This window comes from Manis javanica, chromosome 8, assembly GCF_040802235.1.
Source record: "Manis javanica isolate MJ-LG chromosome 8, MJ_LKY, whole genome shotgun sequence".
NCBI lineage: Eukaryota > Metazoa > Chordata > Mammalia > Pholidota > Manidae > Manis > Manis javanica.
Window position 1 is genome coordinate 61,125,936 of NC_133163.1, and position 17,526 is coordinate 61,143,461.

At 32.0% G+C, this 17,526-nt stretch overlaps 1 protein-coding gene across 20 annotated transcripts in view; it reads right to left on the reverse strand.

Moving 5' to 3' along the window:
* Window positions 1-17,526, reverse strand: part of MIPOL1 (mirror-image polydactyly 1) — a 321,127-nt gene that overhangs the window by 162,702 nt on the left and 140,899 nt on the right. For 18 of the 20 annotated variants that reach the window (XR_012120546.1, XM_073211334.1, XM_073211329.1 and 15 more), the window contains one exon: window positions 9,447-9,554. Coding sequence is in view for 18 of the 20 variants with exons in the window: in XM_073211334.1 (XP_073067435.1) it covers window positions 9,447-9,554 (108 nt within the window). In the remaining 2 variants the exon portion in view is untranslated. Of the gene's footprint in view, window positions 1-1,734; window positions 4,941-9,446; window positions 9,555-17,526 lie in introns of all 20 variants that reach the window. The other 2 variants (XR_012120545.1, XM_037025509.2) reach the window with 2 other exon arrangements.

The following is a 17,526-nucleotide window of genomic DNA, read 5'->3' on the forward strand; positions in this document are numbered from 1 at the left end:
TGCTTTATTTAAAATACAAATTTGGAAAATAAATTTTTGCTACGTATGGTTAAATACTTATACAAAATATTTTTCACAGCAGTGTTCATAAGAGTGCAAAACTGCAAGCAACCTAAATATTCAACATTAAAAGTAAAGAAAATTATCCTGCATCTGTGCATTGCAATTTATGTTGTGTGTTAATGTGATATTTATAGAATAACTGTACTGGAGCATGCTTATGAAGTGTTAAGCAGGGAAAGCAGGACATTAAATTGTATATGTGGTATCAATTCACTCACTAGATATTTATTCAATGGTTACCATGTGTACAGCCAGAGCCGGTTTTCAGCTCTACGCATAGGTACAGCCATACAAATTGTAAACAGCTGGCATATGTTATGATTGGCAACTATCTTTGACTTACTGTCAAATATTTTTAATATCATCAGTAGATACTTAAGTATACAAAGTAAATGAAAGCCTCTGATCTCATGGAGCATTCATTTCTATCAGGAAAATCGACAATAACTATAGTAAATAAGTTAAAAAATACTTTCTTAGATGATGGTAAGTACTTTGTAGAAAAACCAGAAACGGGGACAGAGAAAAGGCCTGCGAAGTCCCTACTGAGAAGGTGGCATTTGAACAGACTTGAAGAAGATAAAGTGAGCTATGTGAATATTTGCGGGAAGAGTAGTCCTTGGAAGTAAGAACAGGGAGTGTAAAGGCCTAGAGATGCAGGCGTTAACTGGTATGTTTAAGGAACAGCAAGAAAGGTGTGTGACTAGAGTATGATGTCAGGGAGCAAATGGAAGGCCAGATCAAGAGGCCTTGTGGACTTACCCTCTCGGTGAAATGGCAGGCCACTGGAAGGTTCTTAGCAGAGGAGGAATGTAATCTAACTTAGATTTTAGTAGGATTATTCTGGAAGCTGTGTTGAGAATAGAAGAGGACCCGAATAGAGAGACAACTAGGAGGTGCTTGTAATCATCCAGGCAAGATCTGCTGGAGGCTTGAAAGACAGTGGTGGCAGCGAAAGTGGTGAGAAGCAGCTGAATTGTTGAGATGCACCAAAAATGGAGTCAAGAGAATTTGTTTACAGATAGAATATGGACTGGGAGAGAGAGAGAGAAGTCAAGGTCAACTCCAAGAATTCTGACCTAACCCTTAAATAGGACAGGGATGCTCTTTTCAGATAGTCTTGCAGAATAAACAGGTTTATGGGTAGGATCATGACTTTGGTTTTTGGTATATTAAGTTGAGGTGTTTATAAATCCAAGTTGTGATAGGCAGCCTTTCCCACGGCCCCCCGATGGTCCCTGTCTCTTGTTATTCACACCCTTATGCCATCCTTCCCCTTGAGCATGGGCTGCACTTAGTCAATCACTATGATACAATATCACAAATTCATGAAATCACATTTTCTAGTTTAAATAACTTTGAATGTTATTCAGTCTCTTCATTTTGAAGATATAAAATAATTTAATAAAGATCAAGTATTTTGTTCATGGCAGAGCAAGGACAAAAACAGGTCTGACATCTACAGCAATGTTCTTCCTACTACCTCTGCCATGGAACGTAGGTATAATGCATCACACACTTTATTACATTTTCTGAACTGTAACAGTAACTCTGCTCTCATTATCTTACAAACATGGGTGCCAGTACTTAGAGAAGTTAACTTTCCCAATGCTACACAGCTAGCAAATGGGAAAATTAGGATTAAAATTAAAAATCCATTACTATACTTACCTAATAGAAAATAATCCAGAGCCAACCCTACTGACAGTAGATGGGTGGTACCATCTGGGCATACCAAAGATAGCCTGTTAATGTGGTTATATAGAAAATAACTAATAACTCATATCAATACATAATTTCATCATAAAAATTATATTATTATTTACTGTCAAGTCTAATGATTAGTTTGCTATTTACTCAGTCTCATAAAAGAGCTTATCCTGCAGTGAACCCTAAACAGCAAAGGACAAACTGAACAAACAAAACTGTTCTATGAATATTTTTAAGCCAACAGTAAAAAGCTAAATTCCTGATACTGCATTAATTCACAAGTGAAGAAACTTTAGCGCAGAATAGAAATTCTTTTAATGTATAGTCACAGTTAGTGACTATAAAGATGGTATTATACTGGAATAATTCCATGCCCTCAACTTAGTATATATACTTAAGTATGTTGACTTTAACTAGGACAGAATAAAACTGATTTTTGATTTTAAAAACTTACTGATTATGTAAAATGAGTTCAACAATATGCTAAATTACAAGAGAATAGCAAGATGAAAAAGCTATGATCCCTTATGCTTAAGAAATTTTTTATTTAGAGAAGATAATACATAATATTAGAGACAGAATTAAATATGGCATAACAGAAGTAAAGACCAAAGGGCATTAAAGAACATGACACATTTGGAAACTCTAAGTAGTGGGGTATGGTTGGGGTCTATTGAGACTAAAGACAGAGAAATGGTTGCAAAAATTAAAAATAAATAAATAAAAAGGAAAAAGGAAAAGCAGGCTGAAACTACAGTGTGGAGTCTTAAATTTAATGTTTAGGAGGTTTGGATTATATTCCATAGATAACAGAAGCAACTGAAGGTTTTTCTTTATATAATCATTATTTTCACCCTTGTTCCTGACAGTTACTTTCTCTCTGATATGTAAGAAATTAGTCCCTTTGTTGCTCTTAGTATATTTAAGATATTATTCCATTATTACTGATGAGAAGTTAGTGATTCTAATTGTCATTCCTCTGTAAATGTGTTTTTTCTAATGGTTCTCTTTAAGAGCTTTTCTTCAACTTTGTTATCCTGCAGTTTTTACTAATCTATCGTACCTGGAATTTATTCCTAGATTTGAGGTCATTTTGTCATTTGACAGTTCTGGAAAATTCTCAGTCATTAATTCTTTGTATCTTGCCTTTTACGTGTTCCCTACATTATCTCCTCAAGAGCTTCTGAATAGCTTTTAGATCTTTTCACTATCTTTTGTGTCTTTTAATCTCTATTTTTTATTTTTTAATGTAAGGGTTACTAATTTCTTTGTGGTAAAATAGCAGACTTATCCTCAAATTTTAAAAAATCCAATATAGAAGCATTTCTTAGAAATGAAATCAGAGAAGGTGTGAATACCTGGCATGCTGTAAGTTCTCTCCTTTCTAGGCCCTCTTGCTTTAGTAATTTAATACCTCTTTTATGTTTTTCATTTCTTTCTCTCTCCTGCTTCCATTTTCATACCTAGTTCAGATCTGTCCTTCCATTCTCTAACAGTTTCTTACACTGTGTATGATCTGCTGTTCAAACCTATTTTCTGTTTAATTTAAATTATTGTATTTTCAATTTCTGTATAAGTTCAATCTAGTTTCCCACCAAATTTACTTGATCACTTCTTGTCATTTTTCTTGCTATTTTCAAGCATCTTTTAAAAGATATTAAACACTTAAGTTATACTTTGTAGCTGATAATTAGAATAGCTGAACTATTTGTTGAACTCTGTGATTCCACCACTTTATATATTTTACTGACTTTCATTAGATGGGCCTTTTTCTCTTTTGTGTTTTCTTTTAGACAGATCAGGGTCTTTGAAACTTTAAGAAATGAGAGGACTAATGTGAAGGTAGTTTGTTTTGGGCCAGGGTAGGGCTACTTCAAATTAAATCCTCAGCTTTTAGAAACACATAGCAAGAACTCAGGTAACTTAGTGGCTCTACATCTGCCTGAAGGCTGCGGGTGACGTCTCAGTGATTATTTCTCCCACTACTGCCAAGGAAGTGAAGTTCTCTCCCTGTCTTATTTTAAACAAAGAGCTTGACTCCTGTTCACCTGCACACTAATGGTTGTGGCTATCTAAGATAGCAGTTTCAGAAGAGGATATATCATTACATTCTCTGGTTTAAATAGGCTCTTGGCTTTATCTTCTGTCTGGTTTGCCCTCAAAGCCATTAAAATGGAAGCTCAAGTTCACCAAGGTTTGACAAATGCACTCATGGCAAAAGACTGCTTCAGGCAATCATTTGTGTTTTTTTTTTCTTTTCCCTCCCATTTCCACTTTATTTTGGTTCTTTTCAAATTCCCTGTTGTTTTTTTCTTTTCCTTCTCATTTCCACTTTATTTCAGCTCTTTTCAAAGTCCTTGTCTTTCTGCCATCTCAGTAATGCTGTGGAAAATATTCTTAATACATACATTTTAGACATCCTTTTTCACTGTTTTTACCAGAAGGATCATTCAGGATATCTCTATTTCCTTACACTGTTGAAAATGCAAGACTTAGTGAAAGTTTTGAGTAGTTAAGTGTTGCCTATGTTTTAGAATTATAGCTAATGATAGAGAGGTGAGAAATTGAAGACAGAAGAGTTAATTAGAAGGGTACTATCATATAGTCATGAGCTTGACAAAGGGCAGAGTAATAAAAATGGGAGGAAAATAGGAAAGAAATTGCTGTTGCAGAATTGACAGGCCTAGATGCTGAATTGGGTAAGAGCTTGAAAGGACATGAAGATTGTGTTACTGTATTAGCCTACATATCTAGGAGTATGGGAGTACCATCAACCTATAGATGTTAACTGATCAATTTGTAAGTAATAGAAAACTACTATGAGTGATTTAAAATACAGGACATTATGTCTGTCACCAGAAAAAGAAAACAGGGTACAGGTGCTAAATGTTCTCAAAGTGGCTCACTAGCTAAAGGGCTCAATGGTGTTACAGGCCAGCTTCTCTTTGTGTTTTTTTCAGGGCTATAAAATAGCTGCTATAGTTCCAGCAAGTAAGTACTTAAGGTAATAAGAAGAGAAGGAATGGTGCCTGCTGCATCTGTCCTATGCAAGGAAATCAAAACCTGTTCCAGAAATACTCCATTTCTTCTTCCACCTCTGCTGTAGAATTCTTCTTTGTTTCTTTGGCAAAAAGAAAAGCTGAGTAAGTGTTTAACTTCTCCAGTTCCTATAGTAAAGGCAAGCAAAGGAGAATATGATTGGGAATAAATGTTAAGTTACACAGTCAATAGTGTTTGACTCAGGTCGTGACTTAGTCCCACGGAGAAGAGAAGGCTTAGGAAGTTAAATTAGGAATTTGGTTTCAAACTTGCTGAGGTTAAGAAGATATTACAATACCTAAGTGGAAAGGCAGTCATTAGGACATGAAAGAGATGATATTGCAGGAATGGATGAAATTAGGAGATAAGCCTACGATAAAAGAAACACCAAATGTGGTGAGAATGCAGGGCAACAAAAACTCTTATTTATTACTGGTGGGTTTGAAAAATGAATGGTACAGAATCTCTGGAAGACTGGCATTTTCGTATAAGAGTAAACAGTTTTATTCCGCAATCACAGTCCTTAGTATTTACCCAAATATGTTGAAAAACTTATGCCCACACAAAAACCTGTACATGGATGTTTATAACAACTTTATTCATAATTGCCAAAATATGGAAGCAACCAAAATGTCCTTGAGTAGGTGCATAGATAAACATACTGTGGTACATCCAGGAAATGGATTATTATCAAATACTTAACAGAAATGGGTTATGAAGCCATCAAAGGGTATGGAGGAACTTTAACTGAGTATTCCTAGGAAATAAGACAGTCTGAAAAGGCCACAAACTTTGTGATTCCAACTATAAGACATTCTGGAAAAAGGCAAAACTATGGGGACAGTAAAAAGAGTAATGGCTGGCAGGTACTGGAGGCGGGTGGAGGAATAAACAGGTAGAGGACAGAGGATTATTAAAGTGCAAGTTTTCTATATGATATTACAATGGTAGATACATGTCATTTAAATCTGTCAAAACTTACAGAATGTACAACACTGAGTGAGCACTAATGTAAATTATGGACTTTGGGTTTAACTGATTTAGGTTCATGGATTGTAACAACTGTACCACTTTGGTGCTGGATGGCAGGGGCATGTATATGTATAGGGACAGAATATAGGCTGGAACTCTGTACTTTCTGCTTAATGTCTGTCAACCTAAAGCTGTTCTAAAATGCAAAATACATACATATTTTTTGTTTTTAAAAAGAAGTATAATAAGAGACTAATCACATAACTCTGGGCAATATGTATACTTTAGGCATAGACAGAATCCCAGGCACCAGCAAACCATAGGGAAGTGTTTCAGGAGGATGGGAGCCATGACTGAAATGTATTCTAGTTAGGCTGACAGGGATACTGAGTAGAATAAGGAATGATAAATTTCACAGATTTAACCATCAGAGGTCACTGATAATCTAAGAAAGAATGGTTTTCAATGGAATTCCAGTGGAGAAGTTCAACTATTGGAAGTTAAAGATGTGTGATACGGAAGGTAAGTGAATAAAATGAGAGAGGAAAGAAAGGCAGTATATATTCAACTTTTTAAATTAAGTCTTACATCTGCATATTTATGGCTAAGGTGATTTATTTAAAAAAATTACATGTCCAGAATTGTGTCCCTCAAGATAAAAATTTATTTTAAATGAGAAAATAAGCTTTTTTTTCAAATTAACTCTCAGGCTATAGACCAGTATCAGTATAAATTCAGCCCCTTATCCTACATGTACCACTGTGTTTTGCTTGTTATTGGGAAAAATCGCTAACTTCATAAAAGTAGAGAAATAGTGTCATGCTAGCAAGTGTATCCAGTATAATTCAATTCTACTTCAACAATAATGCTTATAAATGATCATCAAAAATCCAATTTTATGCTTTACCATAAAAATAATTTAGAAATAATTTTCTGGTTATTGGAATAAAGAAAGATATTATTTGAATGGCAGTAGATTATTAAAAAGTATTTCCTTGCACAATAATCATATACTTGCCATAACCATCAATGAGAAAGTTCTCTGTAATGTATATCCATTAACTTAGACTCTGCCTAAACATATCTCTAGGACTGCTTCCTGTAGGAATTTCAACATAACACAAAGAAATAAAGCATGAATTTTTCAGCTCTCACTCTTTTCAAGTTTACTTTTCTTACTGATATTAATAATAGTAATACTAGAAATATTTTTGGCAGACTGAAAGCTCCTAGAGAGAGTGACTCTTAAAAAATTCTTCCTAAAGCTTATTTAGATATTAAATGAAGAGTGAATCACTGAACAAACAAAAAAGATACTTGTAAGTGGATTTAAAAAAGTAAGCATACAACTCAGAAAGGTGACAGTTGATTCACTAGTTAGTAATAAACTTATTATTCATTATTTATATGGCAACTTGAAGATACAATAATAAAAGCAGCTAATAAAGAACAAAATCCCTGAAAGGTAAATAATTTTAAAAAAAGTAATCAGACCAAACTAGATGTATTACAAATGACCTAATTTTCATAATAAATGTAAGGTTTCTCATGAGGAAACATGGCATAAAATAACTGAAAGATGGTTCAAAGCCAGTATTATATAAGACAGATATTTTTTAAAAAGCTAAAATGAACACAGGAGCTTTAAAAAGATTTAATTGATGAGAGTTTTAAAAATTAATTCTTCCTCTCATTCTTACTCTACAAAAAATTTAAGTTGGCTTAGGTAATAGATGAAGTTAAAATGGATTAAAGGATAACAAGAAAATCTGAAAAGTCTATAGAAAAACAAGAGCAACTAGAAAAGACTTTAATGTAGAACATTTGTCCAGAGTAAAAATGTAGCTTTGCTTATGTATTACTTTGAATTATATAATCTACAGTTTACAGAGATTTCTATTTTATGACGGTTTACATTATGTTTTGTTTTGTTTTGAACTTCCAGCTTTCTTTTGATCTGTATCTTGCCTTCTAATGTTAACCTTTTAGAAATGTGGATCTATTTCTTTCTAAAAATAGCAGCTGCCATTTAATCCAACTGAACATAACTACACAACCAAAAATGCCAGAAAAGACTAGGAAATTATTATGTACTTAGCAAACCAGAATTTCTATTTTAGATTCTGTTTTAAATGGGAATAGCTCTATCACATTGAACACATGACATCTGTTGCCTAATGCGGATAATTAGCACACATGACGGAAACTGTCTTTAAAACAATGCTATTTTTGATTTGTTAAGTATACTTTAAAAAATAATTACACTTAATTTTACTCGCACAACAGTAAATTCCTTGGGTAATTAAAAAATAATCACAGCAATATACAGTTCTTTTACATTTGTCATTCTGGTCTATGAATTTGAGAGAAAGAAGAGAAAGTACAGTAAACAATAAAGTTCTTCTGTAATCTGTAGCAAAAAATGAATTTAAGGCAACAAAGTACAATACAATCCTTTTAAGAGCTTGTTTTTTCTTACTGCCTAGTAACAACAATAACAAATCTTTTGTTTGTCATGGATATGTTTTTGTTTTTATTTTTGACCTGTTAACAGGAATATAAGCACCTTGAGGGCAGAACCACTACTATGTCACAGGCACTATGCTAGGAACCAGGACAAACACAAAAAAAGGAGAATGGAAAGTCATAAGCATCTTAAGAAAAAATTACAACTAGTAGAATCTAATGTCCTTTTTCATAATTATTTGATCTATATTACAATGAAACAGAATTTTTCATGAAATGTAAACTTTACTTTTTTCAAGTTCTAGTAGATTGTATTTTCTTTTCTTTTGTTTTTGTTGTAAGCAAGCCTTTAAGTGATATTTCAATCACGAAACATATTCATATATCTTTCAAGAAGTGTCAAGTCTGTGGATTACTAATATTACAAGACATTTAAAAAATGAGTGCAATAAAAATAAAAGCCTAAAGTACTCTCCAAATTGCATATCTATGTATAATTTCTGCTATTTTTTTACTAAACTCTTTAATTTTGAAATTTACTTTGAAGTAAAGAGATTTAACTGTTTTTTCATTACCAAGTGCTACACTGTATTGTCACTTCATGATTTTATATTATATAAAGTAGATATTCTACCCTTTAATTTACATCTCAAATTTTCTTGACATTGTCACCAATTTAGCTTTCATACATGTTTATTTAAACATTTTAAAACTTGTCATATTAAGGAGAAAATTGGGGTGAGCACTTAATGAGGTAGATAACTGTGGAATCACTATTTGTAAACCCCAAACCAATATTGTATATAACTGTACTTCAGTTCAAATGAATACTTTTTAAATGTAAAAAAAAAAAGCTCAAAGAAAAGGCTCATATTTTTTCTTTTAGTGTGGTCAGCTTTTACTAAGTACAAATGGTAATAATACATTTTAAATTCAGAAACAGAATGAACATGTACCAAAAGTTATTAACATACCACCATACAAAATTCAGAAAATATGTTGTTTTCATGTACACACACATGAAATAAAATAATACCTCAGCGGAAGTGTGCTATATCTGTGTTTAAAGAAGGGGTTGCTGGCAAACATCACAACTCACTTTTGCTGAAATGTACACAACTGATATATGCAGCACAGAAAGCTGGCACCTAGGGCTTACAACCTTAATTTGCCTGCAAGAAGGAACGGAGATTTACCTTCAGAGCACGTTCTTGATTGTTTTCAGCAGTCAGATGTCTCATGTTGTTTGCTGAAGTCTGGTTCTGCTCTTTCAGATGATGAAGCTCCTGCTCTAGCCGTTTGCACTGCCACAGGGGAAGAATCCCATTAAGTAAAGGAGTTATAGCATTTTTTTTTTACCAAGCCACATGAATGAATGTAAATAATACCATTATATTCTCTAAAAGACAATGTATCTTTGGCAACAAGAATAGTAAATTAAAAGTAATGTTGAATATGAACAAAATAATAGTATTTATAGTACTCTGGCAATTCAACTGCAATTTTCAGTTTGTCTTTTATTAATATAAATATTACCATAGAAATTAGAAAATACTTTTTTATAAAATTAGAATCAAACTACATTTAAAATTATTTTCTTCATTAACCAAATACTTTTCATTATGTATCTGTTGGCTGAATAAAACATGCTTCTAAAAATCACACAGGGTTCTAAATAAACTACAATATAATATTTTGCAATGAATTTTTCTTAAGTAAAAATATCATAAAATATATATTAAGAGGTTTTTCAGATTTTTAGAAATTACCTAAAGAAAACTTGTGTAGGGAAAAAAGTAACAACCATAGAGAGCTACAGAACTTCAAACAACTAAGGAAAGAAATGTTTTTAATTTCTTTGACTAAATCTTGTTTTCAAGTAAAAGAAGTGATAACAAACATGTGAGATTTTGACTTACAGGGAACATATAAGAACATAAGTAAAAAAGAAGTTATAAATATAAGCATAAATGGGCAACTATGTTAAAAAAATCATTGTAATAATATGCCATTTGAATACAAGATTTTAATATGAATATACCAAACATTTTTTTGAGCAGGTATAAACTAATGTGCTGCAAGTCAGGACCATATAAAGATACATGGGGGATTGGCTAAAGGAGAAAGGTACTAAACCTTTCTTTCAGAAAAATGTTAAAAATCACTCCTAAATTTACCTATTTTTAAAGTATGATATTTAAGTAATGACCATTAAGTCCACATATTGATTCAAGATCTAGACAAAGTTACTTCTAGATTATTTGACAAATGGTTGTCATAATGAATTAAACATCTATTATTATGACACAATAAAGATGTAGTCACAATTCAAATGGGCATTTCTTACTATTCTAATGTTGACTTCTTCTGCCTCTCTCCTCTGAAATATTCTATAGTCTACATAGGTATTTTCCAACCTTGAGAAATATACAAGTCCTTTTAAAAGAAAAAAATCTTTACTGATATTAACTTAAATTATACACTGATATTTATATACAAATACAAAATTCAGTATACATTCTCGTGAATGATAATTATAAAACCAAACACTATAAATTAATCAAAATTCACAACTCAAGACTTAAAATTAACATTAACTTTGTAGATACAGTTATACTGAAACTAAGTTCTGCAAATATGATGATATGATATGACTGACTGACATGACGGCCGGCCCTTTCACAGACTGTGTCTATTCCATCATGTGCTGGGAGATACGTTAATACACTTACCACATTTTTTTAAATTACGCGAGTGAAACCTTTGTGACATGACATCATTTGGCCTTTATTTGGAGGGGACACATAATTTACACATTAAACTCTGTATCTACCCCTTTTTATCCTCCAATGCTTAAAATATTTGGTCACAAATGTAATCAAAATACAAACGTGTCCAGTGAAGAGACAAATCATGAAGCATGAAAATCAGTAAGACAACAATAAGCATCATAATCTAGTAGAAGTATTTCTTACTAGAGTTATCCTTTGCATTTTTGATTCATTTTAATACAAAATTATTACATATGAAGCATTAAAATGGGATAACTGTATGTGACCTAAAGAGGTTTCAAAGGTTGGGTAGAAAATTTTGGCTATGGGAGTAAAAGAACACTTCATGGAGCAAGTGATATCCTCATTGGGCTTATTTTGGGCATTTGATTTTATAGGATGAAAGAACAAAGAATGAAGGTAGAAACATCAAGAGTCTATCTGGGGAATGTGAGAAACCATGCTCAGGAACTGTCTGGTCATCTCCTTTCTGTGTTACTAAGTAAATCAGGAATGATCCAAGCATACAGACATCTTTTTTTATCTGCATGATGCACAAAGGAGAATTCATTTAGTCCTGCTCAAGAAATTTAACTTATTTTAATACTAAATGGGAATCAAACTATGATGAGCCAATAATCTTTGAACTGAATAAAAACATATATAAGTGCTCTTGTCAAATACGTATTTGTGATTTACAATTAACTATATTTCTTTAGGTTTAATCAATCTAATATTATTTCTTTATTTGATGTTATACCTGGAAGCAAAGAGATTTAACTGTTTTTTCATTACCAAGTGCTACACTGTATTTTCACTTCATGATTTTATATTATATATTCTACCCTTTAATTTACATCTCAAATTTTCTTGATATTGTCACCAATTTAGCTTTTATACATGTTTATTTAAACATTTTAAAACTTGTCATATTATGGAGAAAATTGGGGTGAGCACTTAATGAGGTAGATAACTGTGGAATCACTATTTGTAAACCCCAAACCAATATTGTATATAACTGTACTTTAGTTCAAATGAATACTTTTTAAATGTAAAAAAAAAATGAAAGAAATATAGGCAGTGCCAAAAGAATAGTTCAGGAAATCTTATACAATTTTAATCAGGAAAGACAATACAGAAAAAGATATTTAAGTAAAGACCCTAGGAAGGTAAAGTAGTAAATCTTTAGTAATTTGGAAGGAGTGTTCAAGCAGAAGGAAAAATAGCTGCAAAGGCCCTGAAGTAGAAGCTTGTCTGGCATTTTTGAGTAATACTAAGGAGAACAGTGTAACAGGAATAAAAAAAGCAAGATGGAGAATATTGGGAATGGGGTCAGAAGAGCCTTGATAAAGACTGGCTTTTACTCTGAGATGGAAAGTTGCCAGAGGGTTTTGAACAAAGAAGCACCTGATTTATCTTTACATTAAGAGTCACTTTTCTTGCTACACTAAGAATAGACTCTAGGGAGATTAGGGCAGAAGCAGGAATTCTATAGTTGGGAGGTTTCTGCATAGTCCAGGAGTGATGAGGTAGGTTAGACTAGGATGGTGGCAGTGCAACCGTGGAGGTACTGAGCAGTAGTCAGACTCTGAATATATTTTAGAAGGTAAAGGCAAAATAATTTCCTTTCACTGGTGGTCATTCTTGTTCTCTTGTTCCTGACCTTAAAATGGAAATGCTTCTATCAGGTCTTCATTAAGCTGTATTTCAGTAGATGTTCTTATGCACATTAAGGACATACTTGTTATTCTTTGTTTACTGAAAGGTCCCACTTCCCTTCTATAAAATTACAAGTGTGCTTGTATTTTATTGAATGCTTTTTCCAAATGTGTTGTATGGTAAATTATCTCATTTTCTAATGTATAACAATTATTTGTTTACTGTGTTGAGCCCTAAGTGATCCCATATATTATTTCAGTTACATTAATTTGTATATGTGTATGGAAAAGATACGTTAGTTTGGTTTATAAATATTACATATCAGATTGCTGGTATGTTTCTATGTGAGACTAACCTATATTTTTCCTTTCTTTAGGCTATCCTTTCCAGTTTTATCAAGGTTGGATTAGCCCCATAAAATGAGTTTTATCATTTTATTCTCACACAAAGTTTATACAATGTAATACATACTTTAAAAAATTGGTAGGAAGCCCCAATCAAACCATCTTAGCATTCCTTCTGGGTTCAAGTTCCTATTTTCAGAGACACAGCTTTTACTTTTTCTGCCTGAAAATGTGATTATTTTGTTCTCACACTCTTTACTGGCTAGAGCTGCTATGATAAAAGTTATTTCCTTGGCACTTTGGAGATACCATTCTATTGCAGTCTGGCATCTGTTGTTGTAATTTGAGGTTACTATTAGTCTAATAATCATTCCTTCGTAGGTTATTCTGTCTTTTCTCAATGACTGTTTTAACATCTTTAGTTTAACTTTGAAGTTCTACAATTCTGTAATATATCAAGGGGTGGATGTATTTTAACCTTCTAGATACTCCTTGTGCTTCCTAAACCTGGAAAATCCAGTTATTTTTCTCTTGGAAAGTTACCTACCTCCCATTTGAATATTAATCATATTATTAGACCTATTTTTTCTTTTAGTTTAATCTCTATTTCATATTTTAAATCTATATGTGTGTGAATTCTGAACATCTGTCATTAGTGAAGTGAGACTCTTGATTCTGTCTTCAGGTCTGTCTCTTCCTCTGTTCACTTCATTTCAGTGATTATGGTTTTTACTTCAACGTGTTTTCTTGCTTTCTTTTTCACTTCTATCTTTTCTTACAGTACTTTTTAAAATGTCTAATGATTTCTCTGTTTAAATACATATTTTATACTCTTTCATGTTTTCCTATTATTTCAAATTGTAATGGCCTAATTCTTTTAATTATCATTCATGATAACCATTCATAGTGGACTGCTTCCTTATGTGGTGTGTAGAAAGGTAGAGAATCCTATTTTTTGGTAGAAGTTTTGTATTAACCTATGTGTGGAAGAATTATCAGATTGGTTTTGCATTTGTTTCTTTTGGGTGACCCAAAGTTTTTACTCATCTAGAACAGGTTTTTATGTTAATGTGTATTTTGTGGAACCTCACTATGATAGTTCTGTAAATTGTGTCCATACTTCCACATGGAATGGATTTAGTCCTTCAATTCCTCAGGATAATTTTTCCCCCTCTGCAGTCATGACCAAACTTCCTTGTCACTTTCCTGAATCAGTGAGTCGCCTTTTTTTCTAGATTCCTTTACATGTGAAAGGTAGTCTTTCTATGGTATTGGATATATATTGAGGGTCTCTACTTGTTCCCACTTCAAGTGGTTCTATCACCAGTCTTTATACAGGAAATAAAATCCATCTTCTTAGTCCTTGGACCCTGTATCTTGTCTTACATCCTTACTGAACATGTATGTTTGCAACTCTTTAGGTTTCCTTTTAACTTTCAATCCTCATAGATTTTCTCCTTCTTTCATTCATTCTGAAAAGATGTGGGGAGAAGAATATGCCCAGGCCAATTTTTGTACGAAAAATTGCAACCAGAGAGATGAGGGTAGCTTAAGAACAATAAAACTATTTTTGAGCTGAGGGCATTTATCAAATTGCATCCTTGGGCTGTTTCTATGGCCGTGAAGCACCAAGGGTTCAGGGACCACACAAAGTACCAAGTATCCTAATGGGCTATCCTTTCAGGTGTTTAATGATCCTATTTTAATGAACAAAAAGAAACAAGACATATGCTAAAGAAAAATGTATGTCCCTAAATCAAATTAATATAATGTCTTCTGTGGTTTTAGACAGTTCATTTTAAATCGATGCACTTAAAAATAACACAGTATCTTCCCTGCTCATATCTTCCAAAAATTAATGTTTAAAAAATTTAATGAATGAACTAAGACCTGGTTTTCTTTCTTACATTTTATACTTCAAAAAATTTTAATTCTCAAATGAACTTAAGTAAATGCTACCTGTATATTATCACAGTGTGTCCTTGTAAACTAGGATTCTCACCAAAAGAGACAATGATACAGGTGAACGATAAACTAAGTAAAAAAAAATAAAACAATAAAATTAATTAAGTAAAAATTCTTTAGCTCAGAATTTGACTTCAAAGTATCAGTATGAAGATAGTTTTATTTTTTAAAAGTGTGTGTGTGTGTGTTAAGAGTGTAAGGGTCAATTCAAACATTTGCAATGTGTGATTCTTACTTAGACACAGATTCAAAACAAAGAGGAAAAATTAAGATGTTTATGAGATTATTGGAATTTGAAAACTGTTTCATAATGTTAAAGAATTATTGTTAGTATTTTTGGTATGATAATGTCACTGTGGCTATATCTTAAATAACAGTCTATATCTTTTAGAAAAAGACAATACAATTTACAGACAAAAAGGATCTTATGTGTGGGATTTCTTCCAAAATAATATGAGAAGAAGTAAATGAGTGGGGGACACAAATAAGAGATGGATAGCTGCAGTAGAGTGAAAATACCAAAAGGGTTGATGATTCCATGATCTCTAAGCTCAATGGTAAGAAGAAAAGGATTAAATTTGCCTAATTCTATGATATGAGTGAACTTTCATATGTTTTAGAAACACATAAGACATAAAAATCACTAGCAAATTTTTACAAAATGTATTTGGCCCCTATTTACTACATGATCTGTTTTCACCAATAATTTCTTTTACTCGTTATTGTGAATTCTGCAGAATTATATCCAGCAGACAATACATTGTTATGATTGTTTTGTTTACTTTCTAAAAGATTAACATGCCTTAGGTTTTTAACAAAAAGTTCTCTAGTATTATCTAAGTTTTTAACAGCTACTATTTATCCTGTATAATCTGCTTTCAATCATAGATCATCTTGACTGCATTACAAATCAAACATCTTCCCACTTGGATGTTCTACAGCTCTTTCCTTTGCAGACAAAAAAACAATACCAGTCTCTTCCAGTCAAAACAGAAACTAAACTTTGGTGTCCATGTGAATTATGTACTTTGAGCTACAGATGTTTGGAAGGATTTAGGATTATATAAATAAGTTTTTATTACTCCTCATGTAGAAGAATCTTTAAAAAGCACTTCACTTTAGATTAAAAAATAGTAACTAGAATGCTTTTCTCACATTGTAATAACTTGGAATACAGAGTTTTCAAATTCAAAAAGGTAACGTGTTTCTTCAAAGCCCTGGCAAAATATCAACAACTTGGTTTAAGTGAGTATTTATGTAATACTCAGAAGTATAAAAAAACAAAGATTAAAAAAGAAAATAAGTCTCTAAAATCACATATGCTGCAGCTGAAATGCATGTGTGTATACACACACACATATATACATGTGTATAACAACTAAGAATATACATTACGTAGTACATATTCACTGAGCAGCTACTAGGCAATATACCAGCATCTATCAGGCAACATGCCAGTAAATGATATGTTTCTACATATTTATATGTATTTATCTTAGTTACACAGAAACATTTCAAAAACACCACATGGAAGTAAATAAATAGGGATTTAATAACAATATGGTAATTCATAATTATTTTAACTACTAAATTATTCAAAAAAGATTAAAGAAATATTTTAAATCACAAAGTAGTAATATTAATAAGTATGAAAATTATTTCAAAAGGTATCAGCATGTATACAGGTATTTAGTATGCTATGTCATTAAAATGTCATTTATGTAACACTGTTTAAGATGATTATGTTAACTGTACTATTGATTTTAAAAACTATGTGTCTTCATTTCAGGATAACATTTAACAGATGTATTATTGATAATCAACTCTTACATACATATATCAGTAAATCTTTATGTGGATGCTTTGAGTTAATATTATTATCCTGTTTTGCAGAGCAAGCAGCAGAAGCAGAGAGCAATAGGTAACTTATTCAAACTCATGCAACTACTATAAGAGTAGGATTCAAATTCAGGCAGCACAATTCAGTTTATCAACAAAATGTAAACTGTACACATGTGCAAAATATCCAAAGGAATGGACAAAGCTAAAACTACAAAAATGATTAATTATGATGATATTTTAAAATCTGAACTTTGAGAAATTAGAGTTACACATAATTTTTTTTAAAGTAGTACATAAATCTGATATAAGGAATTATTCAACATAGGCCAGAAAGGAATATGGACTAGTTAGGATATAGAATTATCACCTTTTAACTCAATTCATCCATACCCAATAAAGTCTATGTTAAATTAATGAAAACCACCCAGGCAATTATTTCTCACTTTTAATTGCACATTCTAAGCCTAAGCTAGTATTAAAAATCATAAAGCTTTTTAGGAATATAAAACAAAAAGATAGCTATTCTTTTGTTACTACTATGTTTTCTTTGAAATGGTGTTGTAAAAGCTACATGTGTGTGTACATACATATATTTACATGTGTGTGTATATATACACTAATAAGGTACAAATGAGGTATACATGTACTAATATGGTATAAATGTGTATGTGCATGTGTGTATATGCACATGTGTA